The 19111-nt window shown below is 33.4% G+C and overlaps 1 protein-coding gene across 2 annotated transcripts in view; it reads left to right on the forward strand.

Moving 5' to 3' along the window:
* The window catches only part of LOC115891594 (FERM, ARHGEF and pleckstrin domain-containing protein 2), a 134924-nt gene that overhangs the window by 22471 nt on the left and 93342 nt on the right, over positions 1 to 19111 (forward strand). For both annotated transcript variants that reach the window (XM_030912103.1, XM_030912104.1), the window contains exon 2: positions 17093 to 17330. In XM_030912103.1, the coding sequence (XP_030767963.1) occupies positions 17121 to 17330 (210 nt within the window). In that variant the 5' untranslated portion in view covers positions 17093 to 17120. The remainder of the gene's footprint in view (positions 1 to 17092; positions 17331 to 19111) is intronic.

Here is a 19111-nt window from a genome sequence, read left to right on the forward strand (position 1 = left end):
GCATTCTGGAAATTAAATGACAGGGTGAGACTTGACCACAAAATTATGACTTGAGCATAAAAACAAAACTTGCAGTATACCGATCAATAATAATACCCACCATGTTATATGGAAGCGAAACCTGGGTGTCGTACCGCCGAGACATGAACGCATTAAACAAGTTGCAACAGAAACACCTTAGACAACTCTTAAGAATCGAATAGTTCAAACCATGGCTCAAACATATTGGTCCTTGAAAAAGCCAGCTCTGAGAGCGTTGAAGTCATGATTACTAAATCCCGCTTAAGAAGTGCTGGTCATGTATGCAGGATGCCAGAAAACCGCCTACCCAAATCTCTTCTTTACGGTGAGCTTGTAGACGATAAGAGGAAACCGGGTGGACAACTCAAACGGTACAGTAAGATAATTTTCAAGAAAATTTAAAGGGGATAAGCATATAGAATCAGTGGAAAGAAGCGGCGCTTGGAGAAGGATTGTACACTCAGTTAACAGTGACGACCAAAAAGTAAAGAGGCAACAAAGCAATGAGATTTTTGAATGTCCGGATAACATCACGTATCGGGTCTTTCAATCACAGAAAAGCTGATGTGCGTGTCAAATACTCGTCAGCGAGTAATGACAGTAAGTAAGTGTACTACCTGAAGTTTTCTTATGAGTTCTTATTTTAGTGTCCAAGTTCTACAGCCGTATGTTATGACTGGTGCTATTAAATCGTTGAAAATGGATCGCCGCCGTTTTTTTTAGTTGCTGTTTTTTGGCCCCGCTTACTATCCCAGAATTGAGCTATAACAATCTGGCAACACCGGTCGTACGAAAAAGGACCAATGGGCGTGAAAAAATAACTAAAAAAACTAAGGATACGCCCTTATCTAGAATGAAACTGCGACATTAGAAAACGAGCAGTTACAGCAGGAAAATGATACACAAGCGCAAATGAAGCTAGAATATGCGAAGGAGGCACTGAATAAACTGTAGAAAAAAGCAGTTGGCAGCAATATGTTATTTTATCACTATCATCTTAGTGATAAAATAATATCTTTGAATAAGAAGACTAAGGAAGGATCATAATGCTATCCATATATTCATGCATCAAAGTCATGCATGGTGAGCGGAAAAAGGACTCTAGGGTGGGGATCCTGTTTGGATAGTTCTGTTTGACGATTCATTTGACACATTTGAATTTGATTTGAAATTTTATGGATTTGTCAGTCTTTACGGAGCTTATTTTATGTTATTTATTATTTATTCTACTACTGATAGTTGTATAAAGGTAGTAAATCTAGATGGAAATTGTGGCAGAACTTAAATTAACAGTGACACTATCGCGATTTATCGAAAAAAGTTGGTTGTGTAGCGTGCGGTAGATCTCGGCAAAAATCGAGTGAAATAATGGAACAACTTTTCGCTAGTAAGTGACTATATAATATACATACGTGTAGTAAACCGATCATTTATGAAATTCACTTAAATTAACTAATTATATATTTTTTCTTGCATTTTTGCTTTTATTTACTACTTGTCAAAGATTAGATGTCAAAGAATTTAGATACCTGCTTCAGTGGCGTATCAGATGTTTGTGTTAATAAATACTTATTATAACTTATCTATTTTTATTAGAATTATATATTTTTATAACAATTTTAATAACTACCAACATTTATTCACAACGTAAAATAAAACAACAAATTATTGAGTCTACTCCACGTCTACCCTACATCATAGTTTTACATTTTTTAAATAAAATTAGAACGGCACTGATAAACCGGAATTTAAGTCGGCCATATTTGAGGCCCATCGCGGTGGACCTAAGATTTTTGATATGCTCCTTCCTTAGTCTTCTTATTCAAAGAATAATATATATTTTTTTACAAGTAGTTTTAAGTAACATCTTGTTAACAAAAAGCAAAAGGGCTTATTGCCTCACTTACTAAAAATTAAATATAGAAAGAGAAGATGGTAGATACTTAACGAAAGTTATTAACGAGGTATTATAAAACATATCTGCTGACTTAACTCATTCCATTTATTGTAAAACGATCCTCTCTAAGAGTTATTGGGCCGTCTTAACCAAGACGGCTTCATCCTAACGTTTTTAACGAAAAAATTAGGTCAAGTTATTTTCAAAAGGATTTATAAGGATTCAAGGGTTTCTTGATTTTTACGAAATGCTTCGTTCACTTTATATGTGTATTTTACAGCTTAATTTCATAATTTGTCGTTTGATTGGAGGGTTGATGAAAGGGTCAAATATATTAGTATAATAATGAAAAACAATTAATTGACATTAAACTTCGGACTAAAAGGAGTTAAAAATAATGGTATAACTATTAAAACACCACCCAGAAATAAATAAAAAGTTAATTAAGATGAATTTAAACGCGTTATATGTAATTCTGTATAATTATTAAATATTCTGAAATTATTAGATTCATTTATAATAACGTCGTTAAATTTAGAGACATTAAGATTAATTTTAAAATAACTAAAACGTATCAAATAAAACCGTGCGTGCATATCTGTTGTTATGTACCGCCGATAATAATAATAATTAATTGTGTACCTAGAAATGGTTTTTACCACAATTAATGACAAGATAGAATAATAAGCCTCGTCTACAAATAACGTTTTACATGTCGTCTTACCTGTTTAGTAAATGAATGAAGTAAAACATTTAATATAGACGGAAAATCGGACAGTTTTACTTGAACTAAGATGGAATAACGTATAGAGACTAACAGGATCATTCAGTTTTACAACAAAAGTGGCGTTTTGCCTCACTAAAATGTAAGTAAATTTACAAAAACCGATATGAATATATTGCATCTTTATTAAGCGACTTTTAAAAATCTAATATTTTTCATTAATTTCAGAACGTAATTTTAAAAAATTGTTGATTATTCCACAATTAGCCTTGCGGGTTTACAAATGAAATGTAAACTATAAATATATACATTTTTGTAGTAAAATAGGGAATATTACTCCCTATTTTTTAGTTCACTAAACACAATGCTAATTGATTTAACTGATTGTATCAGAGGCCAAACATTGTTTCTAAACTTTAAATCGAATCAAAAGGTGTCTTGGAAATTCAAGACCGAGGATAATTTAACAGCTCTTTACATACTAGCTGTTAAAAAAAATCTACGAAAAATGAAATTTTAAAGACAAAAGTAATAACAAATCATACTAGAACGATACTAGCAAAAAAGTACATAGCATACTTAGACTTAATTAATAATAAATAGGTAAGATTTTTAATTTATTATTTAAAAACTTCACCAAGAGCCGCCACTGTATAGACCAAACTCGATGCTATCCTTCGCTTTAATGGGGTTCCGTTTTTTTAGAGGATTATATGTCAGGATAAGATAAGCTCTTGGCACGACCACTTCTCTTAATCTACTTACTGTTGATTAAGAGCAGCATATCTGTAAAATGTGTTATACCTCTTGTACTTTGAAATGAATGAGTCCGATTAGTTTCTTTTATGTGTAGCGAAAAACGTCCTATACTGGAAAAGTGTTCTTCAGAATCTTAATGTGAGTGTTTTAGTAGATATACAATTTGATAAAGAAAAACGCGGCGTCAGCGATGGCTATGAAATGAAGATTGCTGCCATTTTAATACTCGTATGTGTAAAATTATATGGGGAATGTTATCGATCATCATTTCCAGGCCAACTGGACGCCGTTTTTTTTCGATCATAGATATTTCAGATTGCTTCGTTTATGTTTATCTTAACAAAAAAATATACTCATATGTTAGTAATAATAATACCATAGCCTATTCATTAGACAGCCAGTCGACTTACGATCATTTACATGGAACTGCGCGTACATTTCTAGATCATCATCATCATTTTTAGCTTATTCAACCATATCCAATTATGGTGCAGCCATATTTAGATACTCTCTTTGTAATTGGGCCCATTGATGGCTATGCGGGCCCAAGTTATTCCTCCTTTTTTTTCTAATATCATAGTCCCATCTCAAGTTGGGTCTTCTTCTAAGCCTCTTAATTCCTCGTGGGTACCATGCCCATGTAATTTTTGTAGTCCATCCTTCTTGCCAGGTGTCCTGCCTATTGCCACTTGAGGGATTTGATTCTGTGGATGCTATATATTATCTGGGTCTTTTATCGTATCCACTCTATTCTTTTACGGAACAGCCACCACACAAATCTCGAACAACTGAACAACACCATGCGGGTGATTACAGGGACAATAAAATCCACACCTAGTTGCTGGCTTCCAGTTCTGAATAACATTCTACCTCCAAATCTACGCAGAAACGAGGGTCTTCTTAGAGAATTTGATAAAATAATAGCTACCCCAACGCTCCCTGTTCATGAAACACTTCCTGCTTTACAGGTGAATAGACTGAAGTCGAGAAATTCACCTTTGCGAACAGCTGAACAGCTAAAAAGCAGTAACTACAATTCCCGGGAACAGTGGCTTCAGTTATGGGGAGAAATGGCCGATGCGCACCTATACTTCCTCAGAATGTGATTGCGGATCCCCCCAGCAAACCATCCACCACATAACTAGAGAGTGTAATATGCGCTTATGGTGAAGTCTGGGGGGACTTTCTGGAGGCTTCTCCAGCAGCTTTGGAATGGATAGGGCATTTAGATGTCAATATATAGTGTTCGTAAATACGTTTTTTATGTTTTCTTTTTATCATATACTTGTTTTTTTTTATATTTAAATTGTAATGTTTTCATTTACATTGTAGTTTATTTTATGTCTATGTTTACGAGTCTGGTTTTCTTGCATGTATAGTCATACGATAAATAAATAAATAAATTTTACGGTCTTTCTTGGTTATTCCCAGCATATTTTGAGCGTTGTGCGCACTACAGTTTCCTTATAATGGCAGTTTTAAGTGTCCAGGTTTCGCATGCATAGGTCATGACTGGTAGTACATATTTGTCGAATGTTTTCTTCTTTAGATAAAGTGGCATTATAGATTTGAATATGATTGAGATTCTTTCATAAGTTCTCCAGGCTAACTTAATTCTTCTGTCGGTTTCTGGTATTAGAGATCCTGAGCTGTGTATTCTTACAGTGCCATACTCTATATATCAGTGTTTCACAAGTACACGGGACCTACAGTTTATTACCGAATCCGAACGGCACTATTTGAGAGGCTGTACAAGGCAAATATACTCAAGGTGGTTTGCTATTGCCTTCCTTGAGGTGGCGGCTCGTTGGTCGCTCTATTTAAATAAATAAATATTTTTATTTAAACAAGTAAAGCGACCGTACTGGCTGGGGATCGAACCAGAAGTGTCTAGCCCTAGCAGTCAACTATTAAGCTTGACCGATCAGGTTGGTTAGCGTGCTTATTTGAAGGGTGTTAATTCATTTGTGTTTGTCAAAAACTCTAACGTGATTGGTAGGGCTTAATAGTTACCTGCTAGGGCTAGACACAAGTGATCGAACCCAGTACCTTCCGCTCCGCAGATCGACACACTAACGCTGGAGCTACTGCCGGCCACAGCTGTGTATTAGTTGTCCTAAATATATTATATTCTACTATTTCCTTCTTCAAAGAGAGTATATAAATATGGGAGGGAAGCACACCATAATTGGTAATGGTTGAATAAACTGAAAATGATGATGATGATTATGTTCTGTAACAAGTCGGACTCTGTAACAGAAGGACTTTATTGAAGCTTCGACTGGATGTTAAATAAATAGACTGTGTTAATACTGTCGACTTAAAATTCAACACTTACAATAGTAATACCTACTTGTAGTTTAACAGTGGGGGTGTAGGAGAAATAACGTACAGAGAGGTATAACATTGATATTTATTACTTTTTAATATCGTATGTTATTAATGTTGTTTATCATTATTGAAACATCTCCTGTAAATCAAAATATAGAAGAATATTATACATAAGAAGTAGTACTATTTTTAAGTTTCTGTAATTCCGTAGACGGTTCTATTATGACAAAAAGAGTTTTTATTATTAATGATCTAAACGATGACTAACAAATAAGATAGGAATATCTAGACAACGATATTTATTGATTCTTATTGATTGATTTATTTATAGCTACAAAACCTCAACTTATTACAGATTTATGTAACCGATTTTCAAACAGATAATGGATTTGTTGTGATTTATTATGAAGGATATTCAATAAGTGTTGAATATTACTTAAAATGGCCACAAATTCATAAATATACATATATATTAATGATAAAGCTTTATTTATAGAGAGTTCCAATATTGGCTTGATCAACAATTATCTTTCAGCTGATAAACAATATGTGCCCATGTATAGGGGAGACCTGCCGGTTTTGGACACTTGCGTTTTTCACCCATAACTTTTTTTCAAGTTAACATTATGACTAGCTTTTACGTCCCACTAGTCAACTCGCATACCCAACAATGTTGCGCTTTGTTGTCCCTTAATTTTATGATTTTTAATTGTCAGCTAAACTATAGAGTTTATTTTTACGGTTTATTTCAAAGTTTTATTGTTATTTGGTTTATATTTTTTTAGAACGTTCTTAATAGTAATCAGAATACTATAGATAAAGTAAGAATAAGTGAAATGAATACCAAGTTTTGTGCGTTTTAGCTAAGGTTTAGTGTAGGTTGTTTAATCTGCTATAATCTAATATTTACTAGAGATTTAAAATTTGTTTAAAAATTAATTTCAAATATTATATTTGGTTGTAAAAGTTGGGGGTTGGAACCTTTGGTGTTACACAGCAAAATAAATCACTAAATCACCACAATACACCAAAACACTTTTACACTGGACGCGCGTTTCGCTAACCATTATAAACTTTTATCCGTTTATAATCACCTGCTGATGATGCTAACATGGTTAGCGAAACGCGCGTCCAGTGTAAAAGTAAAAGTGTTTTGGTGTATTGCGTTGATTTAGTATTATATTTTGCTATTATATTTGGTTTATAAAAATATATCTATAAGATATATTAACAAAAACTACTTTTGATAAAGTATTATTTGATTTACATTTTCACTGAATTTTATTTAGAGCCAACATTAATCAAACCATCTAGAAATGAAAATCTCAAAGATTGCAAAAAAGCTGATGAATTATTCTGTGTGTTCGTTAATACTAACTTATTTAATAAATAATAAAAGTCAATGTATAAACAGTGTTCTTTAATTTTAATTCATTTTATAGTAATTAGTTAAGAGCCATATTGTTTTTTTTCTGTTTCAGACGGTTTAATAAGCTTTCTGGAGGCTTTTCTTGGACGTTTTTATGTGCTAAAAAGTTTTCTTTGTTGAATATTATTTTTGTTCCCAGCTTCTTTTGGTTCATTATTACATTGTGTCAAAGGTGGTATAGTTGTATACTGGAGAGCTTTTAGTGTTGGTCCAATAGAAACAGCAATCTTTTCTATTGCTTTAAATTGGTTTATGTTTTCAATGCCCCTTGAGAATTTTTCGTGATATATTTTCCAACAGTTCTTTCTTCTTATTACAAAGATCATTGTTATCAACTATATGAGTAATATTACTTCTGATTCATCTTTTTGTTTGGTTTGTTTTATATATAATAATAAATTTTATGTACATTTATAGTAGTTCAGTAGTTCTATTACTTTCAAACGGTCTTAAGATCTATGACATCATACAAAATTTTTAAAGTGTTTCCGAAGCACACTAAAACACACAAAACTGCTATTATTACATTCATTATATCATATATTACTGGTATTTATTTCACTTACTTATTAACCAAATAAATTATATGGGGAATGTCATCGATGTTCAATTCCAAGATCATACGGTATACAGAAAAGTCCACAGACTTCGAGACATAGGAAAATCAAGTCCATTTAGCGTGTGTCCAAATTTTGACAAGTTTTCAAAAATGACAGATTGATGAATATCTCAGATTCTTGAATTGCATTAAAAATGGATGTGTATTACGTTATTGAAAGAAGAATCAGATAATTAAGTGGATTTATCAGAACAAGTCGATTGAAGAAATAAAAACGGGATTCAGACAAGCTTTCGAGAATAGACTGATGCCTTCAAAAGCCTCCATTCACAGGATAAAAGAAAATTTTGAAAAATATTGCTGCGTTACTCCCCACATGCATAAGAAACCAAAAATTGAAGATAATTCTCGTGAGGAAACAGAAGTCTTAATATGCGCTGCAGTTGAGGAAAATCCAAAATAGAAGCTGTGTACAAGTTGCTGAAGCAGTAAATTCAAGTCCAACAACAGTTAAAAGGATCCTTAAAAAACATGGTTATCGTTCAAGAAAAGCTAGAAAGGTTCATGAAATTTTCCCCGACGATCAATTTCGCCGTATGGAATTTTGCGAAATAATGATGGAAAAGGTAGATCTTGACGAAAATTTCCTTAGGAGAATTGTTTTTACTGATGAGTCCTTTTCCTTATTAAATCGGCAAAACTCGCAAGTGAGATATTGGTCAAGAGAAAATTTGCATAGGTTTTATAATGTGCGAACCCAATATCAACAAAAACTAAATGTTTGGGCCGGTATTGTAGGGGAACACGTTATTGGACCATTTTTTATTTAAGGCAATTTAAATACTGCGAAATATTTGGATTGAACAGCAAATTGTACCGGCGATTCGACGATTATTTGGCGAGAGATTTGGTGATATTTGGTGGCAACAAGATGGATATCCAGCACACAATGGTCGTATTGTGCAAGAATATTTAAACAATACTTTTGGCAATAGACTAATTAGTGGGCATGGAACCATCTTGTGGCCGCCAAGGTCACGTGACCTTTCGGTGAACGATTTCTTTTTATGGGGGTACATAAAATCTAAAATTTACGGCCATGAAGAAATTCAAAACTTAGAGCAGTTACGGCAGAAAATATTTAATGCCTTTGACACTGTCACCCCTGATATGTTATCCAATTTGAATATATAGGGGATTTTATGATCGTTTGGGTTATTGTTTAATGCAAGAGGGAGGCATTTTTGAACAATTTTTGTAATTTTTTAAATTTCATTATTCTGTTTTTTTACCGTTTACCCATTACCTAAATAGACCTGCTTACCTAGTAGAGCTTAGAATGAGCTGTATTTATATTTACTTTAATCTTCACCTTAAATGAGGGAACTTGACTGATACAATTTTTGAATTTGAATTGTTTTTAATGATACTAACAATTTTAGTTCAATTTTTAATAAAATTTATTTAATATTAATAGAAATCCAAGAGACTTGAAACCTCTTTTAGCGATTTATAACACTCTCAAATGAATTGCAGGTGCCCTTATTTTCTATGAAAACCACACAGCTTTTTTCATAGTCGCTGCAGTTGCTATAAAAAACATAAATAAACGAATAGGGACACTCTTTATTCTCTTAGTTTCATAGTAATTATAGGTTTTTAAAGAAAAAGTCACAGTTATAACTCGACTTAAGCTAAGAAGACGTTAAATATCACGGTGCAATTGGCCATACATTAATGTCAAAACTAATTTTTTAAGTTGTGAAAATTGCGACACACGCTAAATGGACTTTTCCCATGTCCCGAAGTCTGTGGACCTTTCTGTATGTCTTGTATATGTAAACCGTTCATTAAATAAGGCGACAACAAACGGCAACATTTCAACATATCAACATTGTTGGGTATGCGAGTTGACTAGTGGGACGTAAGTAGTTGACTAGAAGCTAGTAACATTATGGAGTAATATGCACTCCAATGAAAAGCTAAAGACCTTAGCTGCCCCGCCTCTGTATTACTTCTTACTTTAGAAGATGTTTTAAAGTACCATACATACCGCTCTTGCATGGTCCATCGATAAAAATCAAAACCACGCCTATGAAAGATCGTGATCGATCGAACAAATCGAAATTGACATAATTCCATCACGTATTATGGAACATATTTGTCGATTTAACTCGTTGCCGGCATTCGAAAACGATTTCTTAAGGGCTAGCCGAGAATCTCGTTACGCTATCTTAGCGGAAAAAGCCAGCGCCATCGCGTTCGCAAAATCAGGTCAAGTTATTTGCCGAAGGGCTTATGGTGTCGAAGGAACCTCGATGATTGAATGGAGATGGGTGCTTTGCGCGTTAGGATTTTTCTTCTACTAGTTAATTCGTCAAATTATCATTTAATGGATATTTCTATAGGCTATACCGGGTGCGTCTCAAAGGTAGCTCACCCTTTTTTATTATTTCAGATAAAAAATCGAAATGTGGTATATTAGTATATGATATAAATTAGGATTTATTGACGGTATTCAATTGTTTTCGGCCACGTCCTGTTTCACCGGAAATGACTACAACTTTTGATTTTTAAATGGCACCCTCGGTATTTTTTTACTTCATTCATTCGAGAAAATGACACTCTGAATAGAATGACATATTATATGTCAACTTTTGACATTTTCGAATATAGTTTATTTGAAATTGCAACATGTGATTCATAACGACAATTTCACTCGAAATACCAAGTGTGTGGTACCAAATTATAAAAATTTGCTTTTTCCGAGTTCCCCCATTCAATTTGAAAAAATTATGATATAATTAAAAATAAGATTTGGGCATCTTTTAACCGGCCAGGATAAGACACTAAAAACGATTAAATCTATTTTTAGGCGATCAAATCTATTTTTCCAAGGCTCCTTGATTAAAAATTAGTGTTTTTAACACAGCCACATACAATTTTGTTTTAAACGAAATTTTTAAAAGTTGACATATGCTATGTCATTCTATTGAGAGTGTTATTTTCTATCGAATAAAGTAAAAAAAGCGAGGGTGCCATTTAAAAATCAAAAGTTGCAGTCATTTCCGGTGAAACAGGAATTGACCGAAAAAAATTGAATACGTCAATCAATCCTAATTTATGTCATATACTAACATACCAAATCTCGTTTTTTTTATGTGAAAAAATAAAACAGTTATAGGGGTAAGCCACTTTTGAGACGCACCCGGTATATGGAAAAACAGTCATGGAATTACAATATTTTCTTATTTTTATCTGTCAAAAATGTGGGTAGTCATATAAAAATAATATATTGGTATTTAAAATATTTACATATTTATGAAGAAGTAGGGTCTTTAGAAGTTAAATAACTTATGTGGATTAAACGAAATTTATTCCAATAGAAACAACTCATTATTGGTGCTATACAAGTTGTACTAAAACTAAATACATCAAAATTCTGAAACAATTCAAATAATATATTATTTATGTTTGGCCAATATCAAACCAATATACAGGTTGGTCCGATTTGTATTCGGGAAACTATAGCAGCATATTCTGTAGATAAAAATAAGTAAAAAGTTCATATAAATTTAGGTCCTATTACGTTATTCTTCGTTTCGGAGATACAGTTTTTAAAAGTTTCATTTTTATTTCGAATTTTTCCAAATAATTTGTGAACTAACGTCGATATTTGGAGAAAATTGGTGTCTAGGTGTTTTTGACATGAGAAATTTCATTTTGATATCAATATGACTCCTACTTGTAGGGGACGCCACCTACAGATACCTATGCGTTTTAAAGTTCTAAATCATTTCCAAATTTATTATTTCAGTCTAATAACTATTTAGTCAATAGGTATGTTTAATTTTAGTCAGTAGTACAAGTATTGATTATTTCGATTCTAAATATCTTGAGAACCATAACTCGTAGCGACAATTATTATTAAATATTTATTTAATATACTAGTTGAAGCCTGGCGCATCTGCCACGACATGAAGAAAAAAATACTTTTTCTTTTTTGTTTAATTAAATGAAAAACAAAAAATCCGGCGATACATACATATAGATACATACATACAATCCGGCGACAACAGTTTATAGAAGAGCTAATTAGCTATATTTTAGTAAAAAAAGCAACTTACTAAAGCAAGTCGTTACTTCAGTAGAGACGACACAGATAAACATTAGCATTTTATATATGTAGGTTATAATTAATAATATTATTATTATTAAAGACATACCCTTTTTAAACTCAGTATTGTAATACAAGTATGAGCGAAAAAATATTACTATCCAAAGCAGTGAAAAAATACGTAAACTTTTTACTTATTTATATCTGCAGAATATGGTACCGAAGTTTCCAGAATACAATTCGGACCACCCTGTACACTTATTGACTTGTTCTTAGTTAAATCAAATGATTTAATTTTTAATTTACTTAGTTATTTCTGATTTGGTTTTTTTTTCTAGAAACAATGCAAATCCCCTATTATACCATTTACAAAAATAAGTACCTTTTGAAACGTTGAGCCCTTTTTTCTGTCGCGGCAATTTAGTGCTTAAGTGAAAGAAAGCTGAGTACTTATTTCCGTAAGTCTAAATAACTGAGTGTTATTGTACTTTAAAATTAAACATACACATAAAGGCGGATTCTCACGACTGGCGTACTTGACAAACATTTGTTATTGGAATATACTTGCCATGTCGTGAGAACGGGTTCCTTGGTCACTTGTCGCGTCCCCACTCTCTGTAGGTAAATATAGCCCGAGTCAAACGATTAATCGTACACTTGCCAAGTATACTTGGCCAGCCTGGGCCAGCTTTGTTTACACTTGCCGAGGCGCAAAAAAACGACTGCGCAAATAATGTTACTGTTATAGCGTATGTCCGATTTATTTCCGGATCGTAGTGTTTTTCGAGTTAATTGTGGATAATTTAAAACGTTAAAACAATAATAGATTATGTAATATCAAATTTACATTAATAACTTCAATATTGGCGGCATACCTAATGGCGGATTCTCACGACTGGCGTACTTGACAAACATTTGTTATTGGAATATACTTGCCATGTCGTGAGAACGGGTTCCTTGGTCACTTGTCGCGTCCCCACTCTCTGCCGGTAAATATAGCCCGAGTCAAACGATTAATCGTACACTTGCCAAGTATACTTGGCCAGCCTTGTTACACTTGCCGAGGCGCAAAAAAACGACTGCGTAAATAATGTTACTGTATAGCGTATGTCCGATTTATTTCCGGATCGTAGTGTTTTTCGAGTTAATTGCTGATAATTTAAAACGGTAAAACAATAATAGATTATGTAATATCAAATTTACATTAATAACTTCAATATTGGCGACATACCTAAATCGTTTTCACAGCAATAAATGGAGTGTGGACAAATGAAGACTACACGGGAAAAACGAGATATGTCACATTTTCATAGATATTAAGATAGCTATACAACTTTATAGACAAATGTCAACGTCATTCGAAAAAAGAAAGCAATAATACGCTTAGTCCCAGAGATATTACAGCTTGGTTATTTTGCCGTACAAAGGAAAAATCAGAGTAGTCCACGCGTAAATAGCAAAAACCAGAGATGTACTTACGCATGGGCGACAAGCATGCATCTTGCAATTAGTATTATATTATAAAAACAAGGGTTATTACAGAAAATAAACGTCGAAAATCAAAAACACAAACAAATTTATTCCGCTCGAAACTTGCCGAAGCTTACAATAAACAACAATAATCTCGACTGACCGAAAAACATAGATGAATCAATAAATCTCTCAAAAACATCATCTGACACGATCGATAGAAAATTATCCTTATGTAACAATCTTAGAGGTATACACATACGTAATTAATTTATGTACGTACATATGGAATATTTTTTTCGTTATCAATAGGTATGTTATAAATTTATGTATTGTAATAAAAACCTACATAAATATTAATTTTCAACAAAAAAAATATGTAGTTTAGATTTAGGTTTTATACAACCTTTAATTAATTGAACATCTCTGGTTTTCCCCTGTTTTGTTTTGCATTATGACTATTTTTTTTAGATTATCTATTTAGATTTTTATTTCAATATTTCAGAATATGGCGATAATTCACAATATTAATAATTCAGAATTGGTAGTAATATAAATATTTTTCTAATTATTCAACCGAAAATAACATATTTCTTTAAAAACACTAAATTGCATTTTTCTCGGCTCCAATTAAAATGGACAAAACTGGGTTTTCCCGTGTAGTCTTCAAATGATGTTGTTTTGGAATTTATGGATTTATACGAAAATGAGCCCTTCATATGGATGGCCAAACATAAAGAACATAGAAATCGTATTGCAGTGTACAGTAAAAGAACTTAAAAAGAAAAAAGAATCACTAGCAACGACAATTTCCGGACGACCAGTATCCATCGATGCGACTATACTGTTTACTTGCCAAGGATTGTAGGGGTACTTGGCAAATACGCAAATATTGGCGTACTTGCCAAGTACACTTGCCAATGTAGTACAAAGTGGGGACTGGTGGGGATACTTGCCAAGTACGCAAATATTGGCGTACTTGTCAAGTACGCCAGTCGTGAGAATCCGCCTTAAGTCGTTTTCACAGCAATAATGGAGTGGAAAAATGAAGACTACACGGGAAAAACCAGATATGTCACATTTTCATAGAAATCAAGATAAAACTTTATAGACAAATGTTAACGTCATTCGACAAAAAAAGCAACAATACGCTTAGTCCCAGAGATATTACAGCTTGGTTATTTTGCCGTACAAAAGAAAAACCAGAGTAGTCCACGCGTAGATGGCAAAAACCAGAGATGTACTTACGCATGGGCGACAAGCATGCATCTTGCAATTAGTATTATATTATTAAAACAAGGGATATTACAGAAAATAAACGTTGAAAATCAAAAACACAAACAAATGTATTCCGCTCGAAACTTGCCGAAGCTTACAATAAACAACAATAATCTCGACTGACCGAAAAACATAGATGAATCAACAAATCTCTCAAAAACATCATCTGATACGATCGATAGAAAAATATTATCCTTATGTAACAATCTTAAAGGTATACACATAAGTAATTAATTTATGTACGTATATACGGAATATCTTTTTCGTTATCTATATGGTTATAAATTTATATATTGTAATAAAAACCCACTTAAATATAAATTTTCAACAAAAAAAAAATAATAGTTTAGATTTAGGTTTTATACAACCTTTAATTAATTGAACATCTCTGGTTTTCTCCTGTTTTGTTTTGCATTTTGACTATTTTTTTTAGATTATCTATTTAGATTTTTATTTCAATATTTCAGAATATGGCGATAATTCACAATATTAATAATTCAGAATTGGTAGTAATATAAATATTTTTCTAATTATTCAACCGAAAATAACATATTTCTTTAAAAACACTAAATTGCATTTTTCTCGGCTCCAATTAAAATGGACAAAATTGGGTTTTCCCGTGTAGTCTTCAAATGATGTTGTTTTGGAATTTAGGGATTTATACGAAAATGAGCCCTTTATATGGATGGCCAAACATAAAGAACATAGAAATCGTATTGCAGTGTACAGTAAAAGAACTTAAGAAGAAAAAAGAATCACTAGGAACGACAATTTCCGGACGACCAGTATCCATCGATGCGACTATACTGTTTACTTGCCAAGGATTGTAGGGGTACTTGGCAAATACGCAAATATTGGCGTACTTGCCAAGTACACTTGCCAATGTAGTACAAAGTGGGGACTGGTGGGGATACTTGCCAAGTACGGAAATATTGGCGTACTTGTCAAGTACGCCAGTCGTGAGAATCCGCCTTAATTGTTTGTTGGTACAAAAGTAGTACAGAATAAGATTGAAGCACAATCTAAAGATTACTAATAAATAATTATATTTACATCGTCATCAGGAGAATATATTGATACTAAATAAAAACTTAAAAAGAATAAAAAAGTATTCACATATTCTCCTTCGATAACATTTTCCATCGCTTCTCTATTCCTGGCGGTGTTTATTAACGACTGTACATCGTGTAGGCTTGTCCACTGTCTAACATTTCTCAGCCAAGACATTTTCTTCCTTCCGATACCCCTCCGGCCTTCGATCTTGCCTTCGATTGACAGATGCAAGAATTGATATTTGGAGTTTCGCATTATGTGCCCCAGGTATGCGGTTTTTTTCTTCTTAATCAATTCAAACAATTCGCGCTGTCTATTGACAAGTCTCAGAACTTCCTCATTTGTTAACCTAGCCGTCCAAGGTATCTTCAGAATTCTGCGATATAGCCACATCTCGAAAGCCTCTAGTTTATTAATGGCAGCTGCTTTCAATGTCCAACCTTCCATACCATAAAACATTCATTTTTTTCCATACCATAAAGCATTCATCTTCCATACCATAAAGCATTCATCTTCCATACCATAAATCATTCTTCGCATATTCATTTATTAAATATTTGTCAATTACTATTTACATGCTAAACTAACCAATTTAAAAACGACGAATTTAAAAACTAACAACTAACGACGCTTCAAATGCTATTTAAAATATGAAAATATAGCTATGAACTTTAGCTATTTTTTAAATAATCAATAATATGATAATTGGTGATCTAATATACCACACACCACACCTTATATTGACCACCATTTCGCTACGCATTATATTATGACCATAGGGCTAAAAATATAACAATGAATACAGTTATACCTATTTAGTTTTTGCATAAACTATAGGTACTATAAACTGTAGGTTTGTCAATTACTATTTACATGCTAAACTAACCAATTTAAAAACGACGAATTTAAAAACTAACAACTAACGACGCTTCAAATGCTATTTAAAATATGAAAATATAGCTATGAACTTTAGCTATTTTTTAAATAATCAATAATATGATAATTGGTGATCTAATATACCACACACCACACCTTATATTGACCACCATTTCGCTACGCATTATATTATGACCATAGGGCTAAAAATATAACAATGAATACAGTTATACCTATTTAGTTTTTGCATAAACTATAGGTACATTGGAAAAATCAAAGTAAATGAAAAGTTATATGCATGCAATAAAGATTATTAAATGCAATTTAAGTCACGCGTTTAAATTAACGTTACATTAGTACATAAAATATTATGGAGCATGAACGTGGAAATTTTTTTTATTGCCTAAACCTGGAAAATAGCAAAGCAATATTTCCAGCAAGAAGGAATTAGAGGAAATATTTGAAAATGCTAAATTGAAAAGTCCATTGCCAAGTTTGGTGATATCCCCATTCCATATTTTTTTTATTCTCCCATTTATTTATTGATCTGATTTATTTATTGTTCTTATTTGTTTCAGGAATAATAAACTCAATCGCTAACATAAGATGGACGGTACGAGCGGTCACGGTTCTACAGGGGCGCTCTCCAGCAGTGTGGACAGCATAACCGGACACACGATGCACCACTCGCTGTCCACACCGGCCGGTGTAGATTCGGGTGCTCGTACGCCACCAGCCACTCCAAAAAAGGGTGGGAAAATGCTCGCCATTCGGGTGCAGATGCTCGACGATACGCATACAATCTTCCAAGTACAGGTAAGTCTATTCTCTATTATTAACATTTGTTGAGTTATAACGAGTTATAACTCGTCATACAGTCTCAGGCCGTTGGCAAAAGCCAGCATCTGAGACGGCTCCCCAGAGGTCAGCTCTCCATCTCCACTGTGACAGTTAGTTTTGACGTAAGAAATGTCAAAAGTTCATGTCGTCCGATCGCCATCAAATTTGGATACGACGTTTTCGTTTACATCTTCATCTGGGTGGGACTAAAGATATGATATCGAAGACAAATGTGGATCGATTTCGGCATAATTGGGGATAATTGCTACAGGATGACGCCCTCGACGTTTCGGACTGATGCCTCTAAATGGATGAAATCATCAGAATTTTCTCTTAATTATGGGTTGATTAGAATCAAACTCGGCACGTGGATAGAGGTACCCGAATGGAGTCTTCAGACGGACAAACAGTCATTTTAATACAAATTTTGTGGAAGTAAATCAAATTATTTATTAATCTTTAATTTATTACTTTTTCAACATTTCAAACTACACTTTTTCAAACATGTCCTTCAAATCCTTTAATTTAATAGCTGTTAATAAGAAGTTTCACTATATGCGCACATAGTGTACACACATTTTTTTCGATAGATTTAATTTAATATGCATCGAGTCCCATAACTAAAGCAACGTATAGCAAAGGAAAAATGTGCAAAATACAGAAAGTGGCATGCATCTGCATCACAAGCATCACAAGTTTCACTATATTATGCGCACATAGTGCACACACATTTTTTTCGATAGATTTAATTTAATATGCATCGAGTCCCATAACTAAAGCAACGTATAGCAAAGGAAAATCTGTGCAAAATACAGTGAGTGGCATGCATCTGCATCACAGGAGCCATGAGAGCCTGTTCAACAGCAGCAATGGAGAACATTCCAGACCTAACACCTCTACACATTGTCATTGGTAGATATGCCAATATCTACGGAAATAGTATTAAGAGAATTGTCAGCTCAGAAGCTTGGGAGAATGTATAGCTTTGAGAAAAATTTCTCTATGCAGTATTGAGCAACAAAGAGTTGGAAGAAAGAAACGTTTGCTCAGCAGTTAAAAGATCGTACCATAACGTGGTATACCGATGCTTCCAAAACCAAAGCAGGAAAAGGGATAGGATAGGGCAGGAGAGGATAGGGAGAGGAGAAAAATCAAAAATTGATTTAAGTAAGAGCAATCTTCGAGTTGCAGATTCTTTGGGGAAAATGGGGAAACACCAGAACACCTCATCACGGTATACGCCGAGACAACAACCATTCGAGCCGTAAACTTGGGTACGACTGATATTGGAGTTGGAGAACTAACCTCTGTAAAACCGTCTCAGGTACTGGCTTTTATCCAAGTTCTAAGACTATATGATGATTCATATTCATTAACTTAAATAATAATGTCCGTAAATGCAATGAAAATAATTAAACGCATATGCAATTAGCTCTAAATGCAGCCTGGAAGACTTTGTTTACGTTTTATCGCAATTAAAATGTTAACGAGTTGTAATTAACTCAGTATGTTAAATATATCAATCAGTACACCGTTAAGACAAATATACCGTAACGTCGATACAACAAAATGCTATTAGAAGCATCTGAAAGGAAAAAGTTGGCCTTTGGCAAACTTTAAAAGGTTTTTAAGGGTCGCTTTCGGGCTAACAACGGTTTAAAAACTTTTCGCCGGCATAGAGGCGGTTAATTTACAACTTTCCGGCGTTAGGGTGGGTAAATGTCGTCAAAACCCGATTCGCGGAATATGCAAATACT

The sequence above is a fragment of the Sitophilus oryzae genome, unplaced genomic scaffold, assembly GCF_002938485.1.
Source record: "Sitophilus oryzae breed Bouriz unplaced genomic scaffold, Soryzae_2.0 scaffold_1188_pilon_pilon, whole genome shotgun sequence".
In the NCBI taxonomy this organism is placed as follows: Eukaryota; Metazoa; Arthropoda; class Insecta; order Coleoptera; family Curculionidae; genus Sitophilus; species Sitophilus oryzae.